General features: G+C 38.7%; 1 protein-coding gene across 15 annotated transcripts in view; it reads right to left on the reverse strand.

Moving 5' to 3' along the window:
• PEAK1 (pseudopodium enriched atypical kinase 1) overlaps window positions 1-26306 on the reverse strand; it is a 369695-nt gene that overhangs the window by 19233 nt on the left and 324156 nt on the right. For all 15 annotated transcript variants that reach the window (XR_006218480.1, XR_006218481.1, XR_006218479.1 and 12 more), the window contains one exon: window positions 10696-11441. Coding sequence is in view for 12 of the 15 variants with exons in the window: in XM_042988332.1 (XP_042844266.1) it covers window positions 10696-11441 (746 nt within the window). In the remaining 3 variants the exon portion in view is untranslated. The remainder of the gene's footprint in view (window positions 1-10695; window positions 11442-26306) is intronic.

Raw genomic sequence — 26306 nt, forward strand, 5'->3', positions numbered from 1 at the left:
GCAGAACTTACCTAAATATACTCAGACCAGTGCCTACTTTTAAAGAAGAATAAAGAGTGGTCTAAAAAATTTTGAGCAGTTAACTTTTCAGTATTGTTAATAATAATGCATTATTGTATATGTATAGTCTGGAAAGGGGTTCCACTACATAAAAACATATGCATTAGAACAATCTTATGAGGGGGTGCCTGGGTGGCTCAGTTGGGTAAGTGTCCAACTTTGGCTCAGGTCATGATCTTGTGGTTCGTGAGTTTGAGCCCCACATCAGGCTCTGTGCTGACAGCTCAGAGCCTGGAACCTGCTTCAGATTCTGTGTCTCCCTCTCTCTCTGCCCCTACTCAGCTTGCACTCTGTCTCTCTCAAAAATAAACATTAAGAAAAGAACACTCTTATGAGGTAGGTAGAGCAGGTAGTATCCATTCATGTGAAAACCATGACTTACTTGGGGTTACACAGAGACTGATTCTGACCCATGTCAGCTAACTCCAAATTGACTTTTCTCTATTATGTGTTGTGATAATAGCAATTTACTTAAGACAAATACAACTAATAAAACTATTCACACTGAATGAAAAACAGAATAAAGCTATGGAATGAATTGTGTCCTCCCTATATTTCTATGTTGAAGCCCTAACTCCTAATATGACATATTCTTTCCCCCATTTTAACCCCCATATGAGGACACAGTGAGAAGGTAGCTGTCTACAAGCCAGGAAGAGAGTCCTCCAGTCTCCAAAGCTGGGAGAAAATAAATTTCTGTTTAGCCATCCAGTCAGTTTTGTTATGGCAGCCTGAGCAGACTACGATTTTTGTACTGAGAAGTAGAGTACCACTGTAACAAATACCCAAAACTGTAGAAGCAGCTTTGGAATTGGGTAGAAGCTGGAAGAGTTTTGAGATTCATGACAGAAAAAGCCTAGATAATCATGAAGAGACTACTGTTAGAAATATGAACATTAAGAGTGATTCTGGTGAGGAATCAGACAGAAATGAGGAACATGCTATCAGAAACTGGACAAATTATAAAATGACAGAGAACTTGGCTAAAATGTTCTAGAATTTTGTGGATAGCAGAACTTGTGAACAATGAAACTGTATATTTAGCTGAGATTTCTAAGCAAAGTGGTCAAGCAGCAGCTTATTTCCTCCTAACTGCTTACAGTAAAAACGCAAAAAGGGAGAGAGAAGTTGAAGAAAGAATTGTTAAGCAAAAAGGAACCAAGACTTTAAGATTTGGATAATTCTCAGCCTATCCATACTGCAACAAACAAGAAAGCTAGTTCTAAAAGGAATACTAAGGGGTGTGACTGAATAACCATTTTTCTAAAGAGATCAGGGGTATGACTCATGGACTTATTAATCAGTCATCTCAGGAGAAGCCAGAATGAGAGAGGATTCTACCAGAAAAGACACTGCTAGTTTGAACTAAAGGGATAGAAGAAGCAGGATGGAGTCAAGGAAAGTTGTCAGACTTCTTGGATTCTATATAACTCGTCCATAGAGCTGTGAAGGTGCATTATTCTTTAAGGAAAGGGAAGAATGACCCTGAAGGTGTTTCAGAGATTGTCAGGGCTGTTACTCCCATCACAAATCTAAGAGACAAGACTGTTTCCTCCTGGGTTTCAAAGGGTAGGGCTGCCTCGGCAGAGAGCCATGTGGATGGGGCCTCACGGAGGGCAGTGTGGGCAGGGCCCTTACAAAGAGCTGGAGGAGCAGGGTGCTTAGCAGAGCCATGGGAGCAATGCTGCCAGTACTGAATCAAAGAGGATCGTTTGTGAGTGTTCATATCTAATGGAATTTGCCTTGCTAGGTTTTGGACTTGCTTGAGACCCATCATCCCTTCCTTCCCTTCTATTTCTCCCTTTTAGAATGGAATTGTCTATCCTATGCCTGTCCACCATCATATTTTTTAACATAGTGTTAACTTTTAGTTAACATAGTGTTATATTAGTTTCAGGTGTATGGTATAATGATTCACCAATTCTATGTATTATTCACTGTTCATCACTGTAAGCATACTCTTAATCCCCTTCACCTATTTTGCCCATCCCTCCACCCAGCTTCCCTCTGGCAAATACCAGTTTGTTCTCTGTAGTTAAGAGTTTTTTGGTTTGTCTCTTTTATCGTCTGTTCATGTGTTTTTATTTTAAATTCCACATACAAGTGAAATCATATATTTGTCTTTCTCTGTCTGACTTATTCACTTAGCATTATACTCTCTAGCTCCATCCATGTTTTACAAATGGCAAGATCTCATTCTTTTCTATGGTTGAGTAATATTCCATGGTGTATATATGCATCTTCTTTATCCATTCATCTGTTGACAGACACTTGGGCTGCTTCTGTATCGTGGCTGTTGTAAATAATGCTACAATAAATACAGGGGTGCACAGATCTTTTCAAATTAGTGTTTTCATTTTCTTTGGGCAAATACCCAATAGTGGAATTACTGACCACCATTGTATTTTGGAAGCACATAACTTGGCTAGTTTCATAGGGTCACAGCTAGAGAGGAAATCTGCCTTAGAATGAATCAGACCCTGAGTTATACCCATATCTGATTTAGATGATATTTAGATGAGACTTTGGACTTGAGAGTTGATGCTTGAATGAGTCAAGACCTTTGGGTCTGTTGGGATGAACTGAATATATTTTGCATGTGATAAGAACATGAATTTTGGGGTGCCAGGGACAGAATGCTATAGACTGAATTCTGAGTCCCCAAAATTAATATGTTAAGTGCTAACCCCTGAGATATTGTGATTTATAAGAAAAGGTCATCCAGATAAGCAGAATATATTTCTCAAATATATATGGTCTTCATTCATGGTTCTTAACTCACACCTCCCCAAACCCTTGGAATTTTGTAAGTATTGAGAGGAACAAAGGTGTCTCTTACTATGTTCATAAGGTGACTTATGGACCCCACTGAAAGAAGGGGCTGGTTGCCAGGGGAACCAACCTCATGACTGAAGGGCTGCAACTTTCAGTCCCACCCCAACCTCCATGGAGAAAGTGCCTGGAAATTGAATCAATAGCCAATCATCAGTGATTTAATCAATTATGGCTATGTAATGAACCCTCCATAAAACCCCAAATGGACAGAGTTTGAAGAGATTGGTAAACACATGGAGATTTGGGGAGTGTGGTGCACATGGAGAGAACATGGAAGCTCTGTGCCCTTTCCCCACACCTTGCTCTATGCATCTCTTCTATCTGGCTGTTCTTCAGTTATATTCTTTTATAATAAGCTGGTGATCTAGTAAGATGCTTCTTTGCATTCTATGAGATGATCTAGTAAATTACTCGAACCCAAGGAGGGGGTTGTGGGAATCTCTGATTTACAGCCAGTTGGTCAGAAGCACAGGTAATGACTTGTGTTTGTGACTGGTGTCTGCTGTTTGTAGAAGGTGGCAGTCTGGTAGACTGAACCCTTAACCTGAGAGACATGGTGCTGTCTCCAGGTAGGTAAGTTGAATCACAGTGAATTGTAGGATGCCCTTTTGGTGTCTGAAAATTGCTTTCTGTTGTGTTAGAAGTGTGCACCCTCCCCTGACGTTGGAAACTGAGTCTCTGAACACACAATTTGACTCCCCATTTGGACCATATTTGGAGATAGGGCCTACAAAGAGGTAATTAAGGTCATCAAGGAGGGGGCCTGATGTGGATTAGTATCCCTAGAAAAAGAGACACTAAGCCTCCATCCCCCCCTTGGCCATGTATGGACACAGGGAGAAGGCAGCCATCTGCAAACCAGAAAGAGAACTCTCACTAGAAACTAAATCAACCAGAACCTTTTTCTTGAATTTTCCACTTTTTAGAACTGTGACAAAATTCAACTCTATTGTTTAAGCCACCCAATCTATATAGTATTTTGTTATAGCAGTTTGAACAAACTAAGACAACACCCAAAGTAAAGACCTTTGTACTTTTATCATTGCAGTGGACTTGGCATTTAAGGGGATAGCATCCTTTGGCTTTCAAATTGCTAAATTCTAGCACTGATTTCCTTTTGCAATGTTTTAAAGACCTTTTAGTCTCTTCAAGAGACAGTCAAACCTGTTAGCCACTCTAAATTCCATCAGTATTGGAAGGGATATTTTAAGAAGACAAACAGTAAAAACCTGTCTGTGTGAGCCAACTGCTGGTCTCTTTTGCTTACCTCTGCAAAGGTAGGGTTCACAGTGTCCTGGTAGTTTATTCCTCTAAGGTTGTACAATCAATTGGGTACTTCTAGAAATGCCCAAACAGTCTTCAAAGACACATTTATATTCACCATTTAGTATAAAACGTCCTTTCCCAAACCTGCCAACAACTCCCAGTGTATTACCACTTGCCACCTGTTCTTTGGAGATTGCTTCTGCATCATTACAAGCCAAGAAATCAATACTACACCATTGATTTGGGAAAGAGACAAGATTGCATGCAATAATACATAAAGTTAGTCAAGCCCTACTTCTCCATTGTTTTGAAAGAACAGATAGTTCAATGCCCTGTTCTGAAATAGGTACTCATCCTGGATTGGTGATCTTGTAGCAATAAAAGCCCAAGACAGATGAGGCACCATAACCCCAATTGACTTAACAGCTCTTGAGTGCTACACAGAATCTCAAAATGCCTTTTTAGACTCAACAGTTATGTATTAACTAAAATCCAGCTCCTCTCTCTGCAGTCTATCCCTCAGTTTAATTTACAAAGTATGGGCTGGGGGCCAGGGTCACTCTGCTAGCACCACCAGACAGTTAAGTGGTAAGGGCACTGCAGCTGCAGACAGCAGTTGAAGGTCTGCTCCAAATATGTATTCTGTCTTGATAGACAGGTAAGGCCAATTGTTTACCTTATCCATTAATTTCCTAAGACACCATCTGGTCTTTCCAAGCCAAATTAACATGTAAAAGTCATTTAGATATGTTAATTGGTTTTGAACCAGGAAATAGAATCAATAAAAAGGGACTATGGGAATGGAGAACATTACGCATTTACCTAGAACTCTGTGTTTTAAAAAGCTCTTTCACATGCATTAGCTCCCTTGATCCTAACCTCAATCCCACAGATTATCATTGTAAACATCTGAAAGAGGAGGAAATTGAGGCTCAATGATTGTTACCCTTTTAAAGTAGGGTAGGGAAGTAGCCTAGGGAAGACACTTAGGGAGAGGGAAAGGAGTGAGTACTTATCAGGGATGTTTTATTCTCTTTTAGCCAAGCAGACCCAAAGCTAAGGAAACTGAGACTCAGAGTAGCAATTTGTGACAAAGCTATTAAGTAGCAGAGCCAGAACTTGAACCCAGGATCTTTTGGACTTCAAAGTCTATTCTCTACTAACAATTTCCTCTTTAAAAAAAATCCAAAGGCTGGCTGGGTGAGGACTGGGCAAACAAGAAGAAATCACATTGACATGGATAGGAGAGAATGGGACACAACCTTGCCATAAAATCCACCCCTGGTGCAGTATCCCCATAACAGGGAGAGAACTCAAAACCTGGAGCTTCTCCCTGAGAAGTGAAGGATTTAAATCCTACATCTGGCATCCCAACTTCTAAGACATACACCTGAGAGACAAGCCTCTAAAACATGTAACTTTGAAACCCAACAGGGCTTGTGTCCTGAGACCCACAAAACTGTGGCAATCTGAAAAGCCGCTCTTAAAGGGCCTACATGCTGGGACTTACCCACCCAAGAAGCAGCCAACTGTGCCTTGCCTTAAAGTGAAGGAGGCTCAGATGCTTATATTAAAGCACTGGTGTGAGACTAAAGCACCAGTGGAGTGGCAGACATCTAATCTGAAACATACAACTAGGAGCCTGCTGGAACACTTTCCAGAGACAAAGACTGGTAGGTATGATTTTTATGTTCTCCCTTTGCCAGGCTCCAGGGCACTAGTATCCCAAAGAATGAGCTTTATGTGTGTCTGGTGGCCTGATTTTTATGGCTGCTGTCTAGGGGATGCCTCTTGACTGCGTGGCTCTGGAGGCAGGGGGGTTTGTGTTCCTGGTCCCATAGGACTGTAATAATTGGTATCACCCAGAAAAAAGCTTATACCCCTGTCTGACACCCCAAGTTTTGTGATTGCTGTCAGGGAACACCTCTCTATCATCTGGTCTGGCAGTCAGTGGGGTTCATGGGTCTCACAGGACTGTAACCAATGGAGAAAAAGGTCTTAAACAGCTACCAACCCCAGGGCAGAGCAAGAGGTAGCAGACCCAGGAGCTTGGTCTTTCTGTAAAGAAGGCCTATTAGCTAATCATGGGGCTGACCATACACCTTTCCAGAGACCTCAGAGAGAGGGTGCTATATTCCTACTCACCCTCTGCCATGCCCCAGAGTGCCAGTGTCTCCTGGACAGGAGCTGTACACACATTTGGTGCCCTGGTTTTTGTCTGGTGCCCCAGTTTATATGGCTGCTGTCCAGAAAATGCTCCTTGATCACCTGGCTCTGGTGGCCAGTGGGCTTGCATCCTGAGTCCCCTATGACTATAGCAGAGAGATAGTTCTTGGCAGGTTTCCACTCAGGGCACTGCACAGACAGTGATCGTACACTCCCTAGTCTTTCTGTGAAGAAGTCCTCTTTGCTTGTTCTGGAACTTTGGCCTGAGGGGCAGACTTCAGGTTTGGTACATATTTAGTGGCCTGTAGAGTTGGTCTCCAGGAACATAGGCTATGGACACCATGTTGGTGCTCTCTGCCATGCTCCAGTTTACCAGTATCACACAGAAAAAAACTTATACTCTTGTCTAGAGCCTGGGTTTCTGTACCTGCTTCCCAGAGGGCACCTGTTCCAGATCTGCGTATGTTTGTAGTCCCGCAGGATTATATATATTTGCCTATTTTTAATTTTTATTTTTTATATTTGCCTATTTTTAAAAGCTGATGCCTGAGGGTCTGGCTTTCAGTCAGCCTAAGTCTAGGTGCTGAGATTCTCCCCCTTGGGACACTGATGGGTCTTGGCATATTCTCAACTACTGGGAGCTATTAAAAATATAATAGCCTGCTTGAACAGGCACAAAGGTTTGAGAGATGACAAAGATCTGGGGCAGGATTGAATAACAAGGTTCATCTACATGAGGCCACTCCTTTAAGGCTGGGAGAGGTGGTTGTTTCATCTACTGTATGGAAATGCAGACTCAAGCTAAATGAAAAAAGAGAGAAATATGTTCCAAATGAAAAAACCAAGTAAACCCCAGAAAAAAACAAACAAAAAAACAAAAACAAAAAAACCTTAATGAAATGGAGATAAGTAATGTACCTGATAAAGAGTTCAAAGTAATGGTTATAATGAATGGGGAGAAAAATGGATGAACACAAAGAACTTCAACAGAGAGATGGAAAATATAAGAAAGTACCACACAGAAGCCACAGAGCTGAAGAATACAATAACTGAATGGAAAAATACATGAGACAGGTTCAGTAGCAGACTAGATGAAGCAAAAGAAAGGATCAGTCAACTTAAAGATAAGGCAGTGTTACTCACTGAATCAGAGCAGCAAAACCAAACAAATAAAAAAGAAAAAAAAAAAATGAAGATAGCTTAAGGGATGTAGAGAACATCACATAGTCTAACATTTGCATCATAGTGCTCTGAGAAAAAGAAAAGAGAAAGGGATAGAAATCTTATTTGAAGAAACAATGACTGAAAACTTCCCTAACCTGTGGAAATAAACAGACATTGACATCCAGGAAGCCCAGAGTTCCAAATAAGAGGAACCCAAAGATACCCACACCAAGACATATTACAATTAAAATGTCAAGTTAAAGGACAACATGTTAAAAACAGCAAGAGGAAAACAACTTGTTACATACAAGGGAACCCCCATAAGACTCTCAACAGATTTTTCAGCAAAAATTTTGCAAGTTAGAAGGGAGTGGCACTACATATTCAAAGTGCTAAAAAAAACTCACCAAACCCCCAAAAACCAACCAACCAACCGAACAAAAAAACCTCCCAACCAAGAATACTCTACCTAGCATTCAGAAGTGAAGGAGAGACAGAGTTTTTCAGACAAGCAAAAGCTGAAGGAGTTCACCACTATTAAACTGGCCTTAAAATAAATGTCAAAGGAAGTTGTTTAAGTTGAAAACAAAGTGCACTAATTAGTAACAAGAACACATATTAAAGAATAAATCTCACTTGTAAAGTAAATATATAGTAAAGGTAGGGATCAATCACTTATGAGACTAGTATAAAGATTGAAAGACAAAACTAGTGGGGCACCTGGGTGGCTCAGTCAGTTAAGTGTTGACTTTGGCTCACGTCATGATCTCATGGTTTGTGGGTTCGAGCCCTGTGTTGGAGGGCTCTGTGCTGACAGCTCAGAGCCTGGAGCCTGCTTTGGATTCTGTCTCCCTCTCTCTCTGCCCCTTGCCTGCTCACGCTGTCTCTCTCTCTCTCAAAAATAAACATTAAAAAAAATTTAAAAAAAAAGAAAGACAAACTAGTAAAAATAATTATGATTACAATTGGTTAAGGGATGCACAAAATAAAAAGATGTTAACTGTGACATCAAAAACATAAAATGAAAGAAACCACAAAATGTGTGGAGGGAAGAATAATTTTGAGCTTTACAATGGGATGAAACTTAAGCTGTAACCAACTTAAAACAGACTGTTATAGATATAAGTTGTTATATGCAAGCTCATGGTAACCATAAAACAAAAACACAAAAAAGAAAGAGAAAGGAAAATAAGCATAGCACTAAAGAAACCACAAAGTAAGAGATCAGGAGAAGAAACAGATGACCTACAAAAACAGTCTTTCTGGAAACAATAAACAAAATGGCAATAAGCACAGACCTATCAATAATCACTTTAAATGTAAATAGATAAATTCTCCAATCCAAAGACACAGAGTGGCTGAATGGATAAAAAAAAAAAAAAAGACCCATCTATATGCTGTCTAAAGAGACCCACTTTATTAAAAAATTTTTTAATGTTTTATTATTTATTTTTTGAGAGAGAGAGAGAGAGAGAGAGAGAGAGAGCATGAGCAGGCAAGGGGCAGAGAGAGAGGGAGACACAGAATTCAAAGCAGGTTCCAGGCTCTGAGCTGTCAGCACAGAGCCCTCCAACATGGGGCTTGAACCCACAAACTGCGAGATCATGACCTGGGCCAAAGTAGGACACTTCACCAACTGAGCTACCCAGGCACCCTGAGACCCACTTTAGAGGTAAGGACAAGACTGAAAGTGAAGGGATGGAAAAAGATATTCCATGCAAATGAAAACCAAAAGAAAGCTAGAATGTTAATTTATATCAGACAAAATAGACTTTGAAACAAAGACTGTAATAAGAGACAAAGAAACGAGTTACATAACGATGAAAGGATCAACCAACAAGAGGCTGTAATTTGTCAACATTTATGCAACTAACATAAGAGGACGTAAATACATAAAGCAAATACTAACAGACCTAAAGGAAGAAATTGACAACAATACAATAATACTAGGAGACTTACATCAATGGATAGATCATCCAGACCGCCCCCCCCAAAAAAAATCAACAAGGAAACGTCAGCCTTAAATGAAACATTAGACCACATAAGCCCACAGATGGGCTTAACAGATATATACCCAACATTCTATTCAAAAGCAATGGAATACGCATTCTTCTCAAGCACACATGGAACATTTTCCAAGATAGATCATGTTAGGACAAAAAACAAGTCTTAATAAATTTAAGAGGACTGAAATTTTATCAAGCATCTTTTCTGACTACAATGGTATGAAACTAGAAATTAACACAAAAATTACACAAAGAAAACTTGGAAATTAATAAATTTGTGGAGATTAGACAACATGCTACTGAACGACCAATGGGTCAAAGAAGAAATCCAGAGAAATAAAAAAAAATAGCTTGAGACAAATGAAAATGGAAATGTAACAAAGATCATGCTTTATTTATTACATTGACAAAGCCTATGGCTTATTTACAGTGAATGTAACTGGGCAAGAATTCTCAATGGTAATAGTTTTAGCTTTTGTGAAGAGGTTGTTTGTCTGGAATGGGCAATATACAGTTAAGAAATTAATATGTGACATAATGGATAAAGTTGGGCTATGGAGTCAGAGAGATCTGTGTGCAAATCCCAGCTCAACTAATTGTGTGTGACCCTAAGCAAGTAAGCTCACCTATCTTTTATTTTCCTCATCCGTCACATGGATAAAAAGATCTTAACCTCATAAACTTGATGTGAAGATCAAATTATGTAACACCAATAATGTTCCTGGCACATCAACAAATATTGGTTACCTTCTTCTGTAAAAATGTCTCCCCAAGAAGCAGAACAGTTATAGAGCAGGGGCAGACCAGTGTCTCTTATTTGCTAGAGAATAAAGACAGAAACATGGAGTGGAAGGGACATAACAGACCCATTTGTACAGGTAGCCTTCGCAAACAATCACAGCTCAAGGATTAGCTACTTTCAGAATTCTCTGGCCTCTAAAGTTTGGGTTAAAGTCCTTCTAAGCTCCCAGAATTCTGTTTTCCTCTATCTTAGCAATACAGTATACTGTAAGTCTGTCTCTTAACATATCTGTTTTCCCCTTTAGATAGTAAGTAACTCCCCTGCTTATTATAATATCTGGTGTAAGGTAGATGATCAATAACTTTTTGCTGAATAAAAGAATGGAGGAAAGAACAGACCCATCCCAATAACAGTGTGTTGGGTAAGATTAAAATCAAATGTATAATATTTTCTTACCTTGACTGCATAGTTATTAAGTGGATCTTTTGCATATGAAGCTGTGTAGTAAACTGCATCACCTGCCTCACAACACGGTTTGTCACTAGTTAGCCTGAAGTCTGACCAGCTGTCCACCCCAAAACGGAGCTGATCTTTCTGTCCAGCCATGAAGAGGTCTTCACATTTAATAGCCAGTTTCTTCAAGGCATCTGTATGAAGGCTTCGGATTTTACCCACCACTTCTTCCCGATTCTCAAGTCCTCTATAAAGTGCTTGTCTCTGTGGCTTCTGTATGCCTCGGCCCTGTCTGCAAGAGGGACCACGCCGGCTGGACAGGGACTCCATGCTGTTGGAAAATCTATCCTTAATACTGAGAGTGGTTAAGCTGGAGATACTGTTTGCTGCTGAGGGGATAGGTCTCTCCTTGAGCAAAGGTCTTTCCAAGGAGTCATAAGACTCAATGTCCAGTCCCTTGAGTTCATAACTGATGGAAGAGCCAGCACTACTGGCATCCCAGTTGGGGTCGATATCATAGGTGGGATTAGCCATTACACAAAGACTTGTTTCCATGGATTTTTGGAGGTCTTTGGGGATTGGTTCCGTATTGGCTCTTATGATCGTTTTCTTTGGCAGTGGGGGTGGTGTAGGTTGGGAAGCATTAGGTGTTTCTTCGTCTGTTTTCCCACTAAAGACAACAGCATCATCCAAAGTTCCCTTAGGCTGCCGTGGATGCTTGGGTGGTATCATGGCTGCTCTAGATTGCCCTGTATTGTTTTAAAAGAAAGAAAGAAATAATAGTTAAGTTTTTATTCTTGTTACATAATTGAAAGTTAAGGAGAAATAAGGAACTTAAGGAGGTGGCCATGACAATATAAGAAGTCAATGCCTTAATTCAAAATGGTTGAAGAAAAGCAACCAAAGAACAAATAGGTAAAAGTCTAAGACTTGGTGGGAGCAGTAAAATGTGAGCAATGTCTCAGCATGTCTCAGCATGTGCCAGAGGAACAAGGTAATGGGCTGTAACAACAACAACAACAACAACAACAACAACAAGACTTCAGTTCTCCACTCCTGCCCCCAAGATTGCTGATTTTTACTACACTAGAATATGAAGGGGTGACAGACACTCAAATAATTACATTGTGACAGGGTAGAAATGAAAACATTTGTGGATTAGAAAACACTTGGAAGCATTTTAAAAAACAATGGAAACTAGCAATGGAACCACTAGTATCAAAAGATACTATTCTGTTCTTTTAACCTGGTTCCAAAGTTACCCTATATTGTATATAGCACTTGTCATTTTCAATCCAACACATATGAATACAATTTCATAAACATGTTATTTTATTTCACTCTAGAGATGGATTCTAGCACTAGTCTTAAACTGGTCTATGTATAATTCTTGTGATTGGGATAAAGGGAACAATATATATTAGTAGTCAACTGCTGTTCCAAACATCCTTCACAAACTCTTATGACTTTCTATTTTATTTTGAAGGTATATAAACTATGATTTGAGTGATACTACTTTTGAACATCTCTTACAAGCCCTAGTTATAGAACCAATCATCTCTGCTTCCTTTCTAGCACCTGCATTTGGAAGACAATAAAATACACATGTGTGAAAATGAAAACAAAAATGGTCCAAAATCTTTGGGACATAGCACAAGAAGTTCTAAGAGGAAAATACATAGCAATACAGGCCTACCTACCTCAAGAAATAAGAAAAAGCTTGAATAAAAAAATCTAACCTTACACCTAAAGGAACTAGAAAAAGAAGAACAAACAAAACCCAAGGTAAATAGAAAGAAGGAAATACTGAAGATTAGAGCAGAAATAAATGTATAGACACACACACACACACTCACACACACACACACACACACACAAGAGAGAGAGAGAGAAAAAGAAAAAGAAATCAATGAAACCAAGAGCTGGTTCTTTGAAGATAAACAAAAGTGATAAACCCTTAGCCAGACTTATTAAGTAAAAAACAGAAAGGACCCGAATAAATAACATCAGAAACAAGAGAGAAGTAACACTGATACAACAGAAATACAAAGGAATATAAGAGAATACTACAAAAAGTTATATGTCAACAAATTAAACAACCTACAAGAAATAAATTCCTAGAAACATATAATCTTCAAAAACTGAACCAGAAAGAAATAGAAAATCTCAACAGATTGACTACAGGTAATGAAACTGAATCAGTAATAAAAACAACTACCAAAAGCAGAAGTCCAGGACCAGATGGGTTCACAGGTGAATTCTATCAACCATTTAAAGAAGAGTTAATACCTATTCTTCTCAAACTATTCTAAAAAATAGAAAAAGAAGGAAAGCTTCTAAATACATTCTATAAGACCAGCATCACCCTGATACCAACACCAGACAAAGACACCAAAAAAAAAAAAAAAAAAAGGAAGAAAAATATGAGCCAATATTCCTGATGAACATAGATGTAAAAATCATCAACAAAGTATTAGCAAACTGAATTCAACAATACATTAAAAAATCATTCACCATGATCAGGTGAGATTCATCCTGGGGATGCAAGGTGGTTCAATATTCACAAATCACTCAATGTGATATACCACATCAATAAAATGAAGGATAAAAATCATATGATCAAGTCAACAGATGCAGAAAAAGCATCTGCCAAAACTCAACATCCATTCATGATAAAAACTCTTAACAAAGTAGGGTTAGAGGAAACATACCTCAACATGATAGGGAAAAGACAAGGATGTCCACTCTTGCCTCTTTATTCAACATAGTACTGGAAATCCTAGCCACAGTAATCAGACAAGAACAGAAATAAGAGGCATCTATGTTGGTAAAGAAGTTAAACTGTCACTATTTGCAGATGACATGATACTATACATAGAAAATCTTAAAGACTCCACCAAAAACAACTAGAAGTAATAAATGAATTCAGTAAAGTTGTAGGATACAAAATTAATACCCAGAAATCAGTAGTGCTTCTATCTTCTATATACTAATAACAAAGTAGAAGGAAGAGAAATTAAGAAGACAGTTCCATTTACAATTGCACCAAAAATTTAGGAATAAACCTAACCAAAGCGGTGAAAGACCTGTACTCTGAAAACTATTACACAAGACACACACAAATGGAAAGATATTCCATGCTCATGAATCTGAGGAATTATTATTGTTAAAATGTCCCTATTAGCCAAAGGGATCTACAGATTCAATACCATCCCTATTAAAACACCAACATTATTTTTCACAGAACAAGAACAAATAATACTACAATTTGTATGGAACCACAGAAGACCCCAAACAGCCAATGCAATCTTGAGAAAGAAATACAAATCTGGAAGTATCAAAATTTCAGATTTCAAATTATACTGCAGGGGTGCCTGGGTGGCTCAGTCAGTTGAGCATCTGACTTCGGCTTGGGTCATGATCTCACACTTGTGAGTTTGAGCCCTGCATTGGGCTCTGCGCTGACAGCTCAGAGCCTGGAGCCTGCTCCTCCCCACCTGCACTCTGTGCCTCTCTCTCTCAAAATAAATAAATATAATAAAAATTTTTTTAATTGTACTGCAAATCTAAACATTATGGTACTGACACAAAAATAGACACAGATCAACAGAACAGAATAGAGAACCCAGAAACAAACCCACAATTATATGATCAATTAATCTATGATGAAAGAGGCAAGAATATAAAATGGGGAAAAGACAGTCTCTTCAATAAATGTTGCTGGGAAAACTGGACAGCTACCTGTAAAAGAATGAAACTGGACTACCTTTTAACACCATGCACAAAAATAAACTCAAAATGAATTAAAAACCTAAATGTGAGAGCTATAGTAATATTTTTCTAGATATGCTTCCTAAGGTAACAAAAGCAAAGATAAACTACTGGGACTACACCAAAATAAAACAAAAATCTTTTGCACAGCAAAGAAAATCATCAATTGAACAAAAAGGCAACCTACTGAATGGGAGAAGGTATTTGCAAAGGATGTATCTCATAAGGGGTTAATATTCAAAATATATAAAGAACTTCTACAACTCAATGACAAAAAGCCGAACAATCCAACTAAAAAATGATCAGAGGACTGAATGTACAAAGAAGACATACAGATGGCCAACAGACACAAGAAAAGTCGCTCAACATCACTTATCATCAGGGAAATGCAAATCATAACACCAATGAGATATCACCTCACACCGGTTAGAACAGTTAAAATAAGAAAGACATGAAATGACATCTTGGCAAGGATGCAGAGAAAAAGGAACCCTCCTGCACTGGTTGGGAGGAATGTAAATTGGTGTAGCCACTGTGGGAAAACAGTATGGAGGTTCCTCAAAAAATTAAAAATAGAAATAGCAGGGGCGGCTGGGTGGCTCAGTCAGTTAAGTGTCTGACTTTGGCTCAGATCCTGATCTCGCAACTTGTGAGCTGGAGCCCCACATCGGGCTCTCTGCTGTCAGGGCAGAGCCTGCTTTGGATCCTCTGTCTCCTTCTCTTCCTCTCTCTCTGCCTCTCCCTCTCTCTCAAAAATAAATAAACATTAAAAAATACAGAAATACCATACAGTCCAGTAATTGCACATGGGTATTTAACCAAAGATAGCATAATACACAAAGGGTATTATGCTAAGTGAAATAAAACTGAGAAAGACAAGTAACACAATTTCATACATAAGTGGAATCTAACCCTCCCAAAACAAAAACCCAAATTTAAACAAACAAAAAGCAGAATACAGTGAACAAACTGATGGTTGCCAGAGGGAAGGGGAGTGGGGGAATGGGCAAAATGGTGAGGGGGAGTGGGAGATACAGGGTTCCATTTATAGAATGAATAAGTCATGGAACAAAAGGCAAGACATAAGGAAGAAAGTCAATGACACTGTAACAGTGATGTATGGTGAGAGGCAGTAGCTACACTTGTGAATAAAGCATAATGTATAAACTTGTTGAATCACTATGTTGTACACCTGAAACTAAAGTAATATTGTGTGTCAACTATACTAAAAAAATATACACGTGTGTGATCAATGACACCTTTTGGGCTTATTGTATAATGGAGAGAGACATTATTATTTTTTTTTAATGTTTTTTATTTATTTTTGAGAGAGAGAGAGAGAGAGAGAGACAGAATATGAAGGAGGCTCCAGGCTCTGAGCTGTCAGCACAGAGCCCAATGCAGGGCTTGAACTTGTGAACTGTGAGATCATCACCTGAACTGAAGCCAGACACTTAACTGACTGAGCCACCCAGGTGCCCCAACATTATTTTTTAAAGAAAGAGAAATACACTATGGAACTTTTTATAACAGTTATTATAATTAGTAATGTTATTAAAATAATGAGGCCTCCATTAACTATCTCAGAATGAGAGTATAATGTTCTGTTATGGGATGAATTACGTTCTCTCCCCCCAAATGTTGAAGTCATAAACCCTGGTACCTGTGAATGTAACCTGATTTAGAAATAGAGTCGTTGCAGAGGTAATCAAGTTAAGATCAGGTCACTAGGGTAGGCCTTAACCCAATATGACTGGTGCCCTCATAAAGAGGAAAACATCATATAAAAAGAGACAAAAGAGAGTATGCCATGTGACAACAGAGGCAGAGAGTAGAACAATGCAGCAGCAAGACAAGGATGTCAAGGATCAATGGCACCACCAGATGCTAGGGAGAAGAAGCAAAGGGTTCTGTCCAGAGCTTCAGAGAAACCATGGCCTTGCTAACAGCTGGATTTTAGACTTCTAGCCTCCAAAACTGCGAGAGAATAAATTTCTCTTGTTTTCAGGCACTTACTTCATGGAAGTTTGTTACAGCAGCCCTATGAAACTAATACATGCTCCTACTGAAGGTCAGATAGAATAGAAGGCACTGCATGGACCTGAGAGTGATAATGAATAAAGATGGTGGTTTGTTTTTATGAAAATCATGTCCTTGTAGCAATGCCAAGGGTGGGCACAAATATAAACTGTGATGGTAATGACAATATAGTCCATTTCCCATTCATGCAACTCTCTCCAAGAACACCCAGAAGTTTATACAAACTAACACAATACATACAGCAAACCTAAGGTCCACCTTTCTCCACCAATGGCATGTAGCGAATAGATATTTTTTTAATAAGGAACAGAACTATATTGCATATAAACACAAACAAAAAAATGTACACACACACACACACACACACACACACACACACACACACATATATACAGCATAAGAAGGAGAGAGACAAAGAAAAATGAGAATGCTAAGAAGGCCAGGACTTTGCTTTATTCATTATTGTATCCTCTATATCAGGACAGGGCCTGGATGTAAGAGATGCTCAATAATGTTTCTTGAATGACTAAAAGAATAAATTAGAGCTGAAAGAGAATTAAGTGGTAAACTTACAGAGGTACCTATAACACGAAAAGATACTGAATTATTAATTTAAAATATTCCCACAAAGGAAAGTCCAGGGCAACATGGCTTCATTGATGAATTCTAGCAAATGTTTGAAGAAGAATTAATATCAATCCTGCACAAACTCTTCCAAAAATAGAAGGGGAGGGAGCATTTCCCAGCTTGAAATCTATGAAGCCAGTATTACCTACACATCAAAATCGGACAAGGGCATTCATAAGAAAACTAGACACTAATATCCCTTATGAATACAGACACAGAAATCTTTGCAAAATACTAGCAAACTGAATCTAGCAACATATAAAAAGGATTATACACCATGACAAACTTAGATTGGTCCCAGGAATGCATGCTTGGTTTTAACATCTGAAAGTTAATCAATGGAATACACCATGCAAACAGAATAAAGGAGGGAAAAAAACCTTACATGGTCACTTTAATAGATGTAGAAAAAGCATTTGAGAAAATCCAACACCTTTCCATGACAAAACACTGAACATACTGGGAAAAGGAGAGAACGTTCTCAACCTGATAAAGGGCACCTACGAAAGCTCCAAAGCAAACATCATCCTTAATGGTAAAAAACTCGGTATTTCCCCACTAAGATCAGGAATAAAACAAGGATTTCCATTCTTGTCACTTCTATTCTACATTTCACTGAAGGGCCTAGCCAGGGCAATTAGGAAAGAAAAAGAAACAAAAACATCCAGATTGGAGAAGAAGTAAAATTATCTGTTTTCAAAGGTAACATAATCTTGCATATAGGAAAGCCTAAGGAATTCACAAAAAATTATTAGAACTAATATATCAATTCAGCAAGGTTGCAAGACATAAGATCTGTATAAAACAATTGTATTTCTATACACTAGCAATGAACAATCAAAAAATTATTAAAAAACAATTCCATTTATAATATCATCAAAAACAATAAAGTATTTAGGAATAAACTTAACAAAAGAAAGGCAAGACTTATGCACTGGAAACTAACCAACAGCATTGAAGAAATTAAGGACCTAAATAAATGGAAAGACATCTTATGTTCACGTATCAGAGACTTAATATGTTAAGATGGAAATACTCTCCAAATTGTTCTGAAGATTTAATGTAATCCCTATCAAAATCCCAGCTGGTTTTCTTGCAGAAATTGACAGAATGATACTAAAATTCATACGGAAATACAATGGAATTAGAGTAAGCAAAGAACATCTTGAAAAAGAAAAAGTTGGAGAGCTCACATTTCCCGATTTCAAAACTTACTTCAAAACTAAAGTAATCAAGATTGTATGTACTGTGTGTTGGGGGAATGGGCAAAACAGGTGAAAGGGATTAAGAGGTACAAACTTTCAGTTATAAAATAGTCACAGAGATGAAGAATACAGCATAGTGAATGTAGCCAATAATACTGTAAATGGCCATTTAAAAAAATGTTTATTTTTGAGGGATAGAGAGAAAGAGAGATGGCATGCAAGCAGGGGAGGGGCAGAGAGAAAGGGAGAGAGAATCCCAAGCAGGATCTGTTTTGTTAGTACAGAACCTGATGCGGGGCTTGAACTCATGAACCACTAGATCATGACCTGAGACGAAACCAAGAGTAAGATGCTTAACTGACTGGGCCACCCAGGTGCCCCTCGTAGTCAATAATATTGTAATAATTTTATATGATGACAGATGGTAACTACACTTGGTGAGTGTCATAGACTCTAAGTCTAAAGTTCTCTTTTGGCCAGCAAAAGAGCAGATGCAGGATTAAAGTGAGAGATGGCTGATGTCCGGGAAAACACAAGAGCCCCAAATAAGGGTCCTTGCCCTGTATTTATTAAGATCAGAAGGCTTACAAATGTGATGGGCACGCACAAAGAGACAAAGAAACTGTGAACATTAACTTGGGGACATGAGGGAAAAGGGGTATTTTGAAGATATACAGTGTTTGGGGTTTGGGTCAATATAAAACAAAATCCTGGCACCGAGCAGATGGGTAGATGGTTGTTAATGGCAGACAGGAGGCGCCATGCCTGTTTATCTTTACTAGCCTAGGGGATGAGACATATGGGGAAATAACTTCAGGGTTAATAAGGCACCTTTTCTTTTGTGAACCATCTCCACTCTGAGCTGCTTGGCCTGCAGCACAGTGGTCCACAGTTCAATTCACCAATTTACTTAACTTGGCCCTATCCTCCTGTGAAAGCAGCTTTTCTGCTATAGTACTATATTGGGGGTGCTTTCACCCTGAATATCTAATCTTGTTTATTTCATATACCTATGTATTGGGCACCTTTGTGGCCCATTCCTATTTTGGGCCTTTGCCCCACCCTCTCTAGTCTAGGGGCTCTGCACCCCCTTTCTATTTTGGGGTGCCTTTGCCCCCCCATTCCTGGGGTGCCAATTTGGTTTACCCAAACTCGGATGTAAGCATTTTATGACTTTGTATTTCTTTATGCCTTGTTAACCCATTGGTGTAAGCTTATCCTAAGCTTATCCCCCACAGGTGAGCATTTTGTATGTATACAAATGTTGAATCATTATGTTGTACACCTAAAATTAATATTGTATGTCAATGATACTTCAATTAAAAATTAAAAAAAAAGATTGTATGTACTAAGAATAGAAATAAAGATGAGTGGAACTGAATTGAAAGTCTAGAAATAAACCTGTATATTTATGGCTAATTTCCAACAAGGACACCAAGACAATTCAATAGGGAAATAGCAGTCTTTCCAAAAAATAGTGCTGGAACACCTGGATATCCATATGCAAAAGAATGAAGTTGAACTCCTACCTTATAGTATATGCGAAAAGTAACTCAAAATATTGCAAACATCTCAACATAAGAATGAAAACTATAAAACTCTTAGAAGAAAACATAGGAATACACTTTTCAACCTTGGATTAGGCCATGATTTTGTAGATATGACACCTAAAAGCACAAGCAAAAAAATAAATAATAAATTGGAATTCATAAAAATTAAAAACTTTTGTGCTTCAAAGGACAACTTTAAGAAAGTGAAAAGACAACCCACAGAATGGGAGAAAATATGTGCAAATCATGTATCTGGTAAGAGACTTATATCCAGAATTTGTAAATAATTTATAATAAAAAGATAAAAAACCCATTACAAGTGGGCAAAGGGTATGCACAGACATTTCTCCAAAGAAGGTAAACAAATGGCCAATAAGCACATAGAAAGATGCTCAACATCACTACCCATTAGGTAAATGCAAACCGAAACCAAAACCAAAACCAAAACCATGAGAGACCACTTCACATCTACTAAGTCAGCTCTAATAAAAAAGATGGACAAGTGTTTGTGAGGATATGGAGAAATTCAAACCCTCACACATTGCTAGTAGGACTCTAAAATGGTGCAATCACTTTGGAAAATAGTTTGGTAGTTACTTAAAAAGTAAAACCAAGTTACTACATGATCCTGGATTTCCACTCCTACATATATATCCAAGAGAAGTGAAAACATATGTCCACATAAAATCTTACACATAAATATTCTTAGTAACATTATTCCTAATAGCCAAAAAGGAGTAACAACCCACATGTCTATCAACTGATGAATGGATAAACAAAGGAATATTCAGCCATAAAAAGAAAATTAGTGCTGATACATGCTACAACCTGTATGAACCTTGAAAATATGCTAAGTGAGAGAAGCCAATCACAAAAGCCCACATATGGTATGATTCCACTTACATGAAATATCCAGAAATATGTAAATCCCTACAGACAGAAAGTAGATTAGTGACTGCTATGGGATGCGGAGAATGGAAATGGAGAGAGACTGGTTTCTGTTTAGGGTGATAAAAATGTGCTGGAATTAGATACTGGTGACGGTTGTAAAGTTCTACTAAAACTCATGGAATTGCACCCTCTGAATCTTATGGTATGTAAATTATATCTCAATAAAGAAAATCGACAATTCATTCTTAGAAACTACCATAAATCCAGTTTCTAGTCACTTCTTCCCATTCCTCTGTGCCCTTAACATCACCAGGGATGGAGGGGCTCGGTATTAATTGTACTCTTCCTGTGATGGTAGTGAGCCTCCTTCCCAGAGCTGCCCCAGCCCTATTTTACCTCAGTTAATGTGAGAAGTCAGAACATAGTTTATTCACAACATGACAGAAATAGGCTTTCAAACAAACCTTTACTTTCCACTTGCTGACCCAGACCTTTCAGAGATGAAGTGTGATGGAGAAGGCTTAGAAGCGGTGAACTGCACCAGCACCTTATCGTCTGTGCTTGACTACTGTGACAGTCCCCTGTTATCACTGTCTCTAGTTTTGCCTCCCTCACCACGCTGGCCATTACAGAGATTTTTTTTTTTTTGAACACCAAAGCTGATTGTGGCACTCCTCTACTTAAAAAATTTGTCATTGAGAATTTGGACTTGATCCTGAGAACAGAGTTTTCTTTGCTCAAGCACAGAAAGCAAGCGTTTCACGACCCAGTCCTGGCTGTACCTATTTTTCTTGTAGCATTTCATCTTGCATCTTAAGTCAGAGCTACCAACTTGCTTGCAGTTTCCTTAGCACTCTTGGCTACTTCATGCTCTGGATCTCCACTTACGCTAACCCTCTTCCAGGAATGGTTTCCCTCTCCTCTCATCTTTAAACATTCTGCCTCTGAGAAGTGTTTCTTATTCTACTCCCCGAAATTGACCTCTTTTTCTTGGGACCTCATATATATCCTGTGAACACTTCTCTCCAAGTACTGACAATACTTGACTTGTGCCCCTGTCTAAATTCCCCACTGGTGTTGCTCACTGAGGGCAGACACTGGGTCTCATTTGCATACCCAGGATCAAGCAAGGAATCTGGCTGAGGAGAATGGAAGGAAAGAAGGAAAAAAAGGAAGAAAAAAAAGGAAGGAAGGTATTAATGAATGAATGGAAAAACTAGAAACACAAACTTATTCTTGCCCTTTCCACATCCCTAGAAGAAACTTTATGGGTGTCATTTTCTACCAATTTCTCCAAATCAGAACAACCAAAAATAATCGCAGACATGGAAGGAATGGGTTCCCAAAGTACTTAAAAAGAAAAAAAAAAAAAAAACACCTCAGAACCATCAAGTGAGACAAAGTCTATCACAATCAGCAGCTCTTTAATTCTTATCAGAGGAGGTGGAAGAGGGCTGATCATGCCACTTTCCGCCACCTATAGAACAAAGTCCAAACTCCTCAGCAAGCTGGTCAAGGCTCTCAGTCTTATCTATCACTATTTCTCATCAACTCTCCCACATGAACACTTGCTTCCTGTTCTTTGAATATGCTCCAAATTTTTTTTTCTACGTCTCTGCTGTAGTAAAGGTATTCTGTTGTAGCCCAGCTCAGATGGCCCTTCACTGAAGCCTCCCTATTCTCTACCCCTCCCCTCCAGACTGGGAATTCTCACTTCTTCCTCTTGCTGTCTTAGCACTTTTTGCTCTATTATGTCATTTTTAGCCTTTTACAACATGTGTATTTTTTTACACGCCCTCAGAACCTGGTGCAATGTGACATACACAGTAGCTGGGCAGGAAACGGCTACCGACTGAAGGATGCAGAGTCAGAAGAGTTGCTCATCACTCCAAAATGAAAATGGACAGCCAAGGCAGCAAGGAAATAAAGAAAGTTAATAGTGGTTCCTCTTTGCAAAGATCTCCCGGGAGCTGTGGAGATTCCACATGAGACTCAGAAACTTCTGCATTTCCAATGAAACCATGAGCATTCCACAGCCCGTGCAAATAGGTCAAGCCATTCTCCCACGTCTACAAGTGTCTTGTGTTTTTATTTTTTTCCCTAAGAAAGACAAGTTCTCCTAACTGAATTCCAGTCATCAGGGTCAATGTTTTAAAAGCTTGGTATCTTGGCTGTTTTTATTTTAAACTTTTAATCCTGTACATTCCTCTCAAGCCTCTGGGACCAGACACTAAGCTCAGCTTTCAGTAGTCCTGATATAACATCACATACTCTACATTTTTGTGGCATACCAGCTCTCTAAACAGAAAAAAAAAATATATTGGGTTCTAAATCTTGCCTTGCTATAAACTAAAAAAGTTCTTTTGGACAAATACGTTTGGCTGAACTGCATTCAAACCTTACTTTCCCCTCTTTTTGAGCTTCCTTACTCTATCTCTTTACTGTCTCCCCACTTAAAAATGTCTTTGGACTGACAGATTAGCCCCTATATCACACTCTGTAAAGTAAATGATGAAAGATGAATTAAAAGGGAATAATTTAATGACACTTTGAAGAAGCCAAAAGGGTGTTTAAAACTCCTCAGGAAGGAGAATGATTGATATAGGACTCTTAAAACTTGTAAGATTGGTATAATAAGTAGAAAGGAAATATGAAAAATATTATTTCTAAAGATCAACATTTTAAAGATGATTGAATACTGAAAAACTCAAAATAATAACTCCATCATTACAGACATGTGCTGAAAGGCACTACCACTGAAGACACTAGGGACAAACCACAGCAAATGTTTGCTTAAGACCTGACAGTTCATTACCATCTTGGGGTGCTAGGGATTAAAGGCACTTAATGATGACAGATTTGGACAAGAGCAGTATACTAATAAGTATAATTAACTCTTCATTTCAGTAAGACAGGAATGTCATGGTCTCCTGGTTGGTCTCTCTGCCTCCAATTATCTCATAGGTAGATTCCAGAATGATCTTTTAAAAATCCTGATCATGTCCTTTTATTCATAAATTTTCAGTGGCTCTCCATTTCCTACAGATAAAAGATATACTGGAGCAGATGGGTGGCTCAGTCTGACTCCTGATTTCAGCTGAGGTCATGATCCCAGGATTGTGGGATCGAGCCCCACATTGGGCTCCATGCTGAGTGTGGAGCCGGCTTAAGATTCTCTCTCCCTCTGCCCTTCTGCCCTGCTTGCTCTGAGGGGAAAAAAAAAAAAAAAAAAAAAAAAAAAAGATATACTCATTGTGACGTATACATAACATTTATGATCTACTCTTCCTTTTTCATTGTTTTATCTCCCCTACCTACTCTGCCCCCTTTCACTCTGCACTTAATCTACTCTGATTCATTACCTATAGTTAATTGAACATTCATTGCTCTACTAAGGTCTAGGATTTGTACATACACTTCTCTCTACCTGCAATGTTCTCCCTTGTTTGTCAATGTGTCAGAGTAGTTACTCTTCTTTCAAGCTCTGCTCAAAACCTAAGTGACCACCCCCCCGCCCCCACCTCTCCTAGACTGCTTCAGGCAGAGGCTTTCAGTAAACCACTAAATACCTGCCTCATAGCAACTAGCACAGGAGCTCCTAAGAGTCCAGCCCATGTCTATCTTTCCTAAAGACTGACCAAGAGTCCTTGGAGATAGCATTGCTATTTCCAGCACCCAGCTTTGTCCCCAGCAGATAGTTGCTGTTTGACAAATGTTTGCTGAATGAAAGTACTAAAACCCAAATAAATATAACATATTTTTTCCACTTAAATTGTAATTTCACCCCTAATTTTTTCCCCCAGGGCTCATGACAAGTAATATAAATGAGAACAGGAAAAGAGAGGACAAAGGAAGAGACAACCATCTCCAAACTGGGAAATAATGCACTGTGGTTTATAAATATAGATGTCACATACCACTGTGCACCAGCCTTGTCAAGTGAGTGGGCCTCTCACTGGCTGAACCTAGCACTCACTATATCATCTCCTGGCAGCAGGCGTCAGCAACCTAGGAGGAAGGGTCCCACTACAGTCAAATGGAGGCACCAACTGGCAAACCCCAGGGGACATCAACTTCATGCCAAATGATAAAACAAAGCTGACCTCCAAAGACCATTTTAGGTATAGCCTCAAATAAAGAGATATAGTGATCACTTTAAAGAATGTCAGTGGCATAGCAGCTGACAGACTCAATTTTTGTAGAATCTCATTTGAAAACCTCTCCAAGAACAGAGATTATTTATTTGAGGGGTAAGTTATCTATGTAATTTGAATATTGCACTCTGCCAACTAATTCCAGTATATGGGAAACTATTTTTAAATGTGAATGCAGCTAAGCTAAAAGACAGGGAGTCTACGATTTCTTTTTAAATAGAAATAATTATATTTTTAGGAAGTACAACAAATGCTCAAACAAATGTTCAAAGTAGTCAGTCTCAGGTTTTGTTTTATTTTTGTGAACATCCAGATAATCTAAAAATGTGCAATTCTTTAATCTTTGTTTCAAATAATTAATTTTGTTTTTTTTAAGTTTTTTTTTTTAAGTTTATTTATTTATTTTGAGAGACACAGAGTGAGCAGGGGAAAGGCAGAGAGAGAGGGAGACGGAGAATCCCAAGCAGGCTCCGTGCTGCCAGCACAGAGCCCAACGCAGGGCTCAAACCCACAAAACCGTGAGATCATGACCTGAGTTGAAACCAACAGTCAGATGCTCAACCGATTAAGTCACCCAGGAGCCCTTCAAATCATTAACTTTGAATTGTGTAGAATAATATCTGGCCCATAGAAGTTCCTCAATAATTATTTGTTGAATTATTTTTTTAAAGCTTCTATTTATGATGACATTATTCCATAATTACAACATCAAGGCCAGCCACGAAATGGCACTCTTTTAAGTACACGTAGCTCTTAACATTTTTTTAAAGATTTAAGTAATTTCCACACCCAATGTGGGGCTTGAAATCACAGCTCTGAGACCAATAGTTGCATGCTCCACTGACTGAGCCAGCCAGGCACTTCTCATCTCTTAACATTTAATGCTGAGGATCAATATACTGCCAAAGGAAGTTCTGGGGATAGAAGACTTTTAGATGTTTTCTTTCAGTGTTTGAAAGGTAGCACCTTAAGTAGATGCTCCAGGTAAGTAAGGTAAAAAATGAAGAGGGGTGCCTGCCTGGCTCAGTCAGTAGAGCATGCGACTCTTGATCTCAAGGTTGTAAGTTTGAGCCCTGTATTGGGTGTGGAGATTACTTAAAAATTCAATCTTAATGAACCTGGACCACTTTTTTACACCATACACAAAAGTAAACTCAAAAGGGATGCAAGACCTAAATGTAAGACAGGGAACCATCAAAATCCTAGAGGAGAAAACAGGCAGCAACCTCTTTGACATTAGCCACAGCAACTTCTTACTAGACATGTCTCCAGTGGCAAGGGAAACAAAAGCAAAAGTGAACTATTGGGACCTCATCAATATAGAAAGTTTCTGCACAGTGAAGGAAACAATCAACAAAACTAAAAAGCAACTGACA

Source organism: Panthera tigris, chromosome B3 (genome assembly GCF_018350195.1).
Source record: "Panthera tigris isolate Pti1 chromosome B3, P.tigris_Pti1_mat1.1, whole genome shotgun sequence".
Classification (NCBI taxonomy): Eukaryota; Metazoa; Chordata; class Mammalia; order Carnivora; family Felidae; genus Panthera; species Panthera tigris.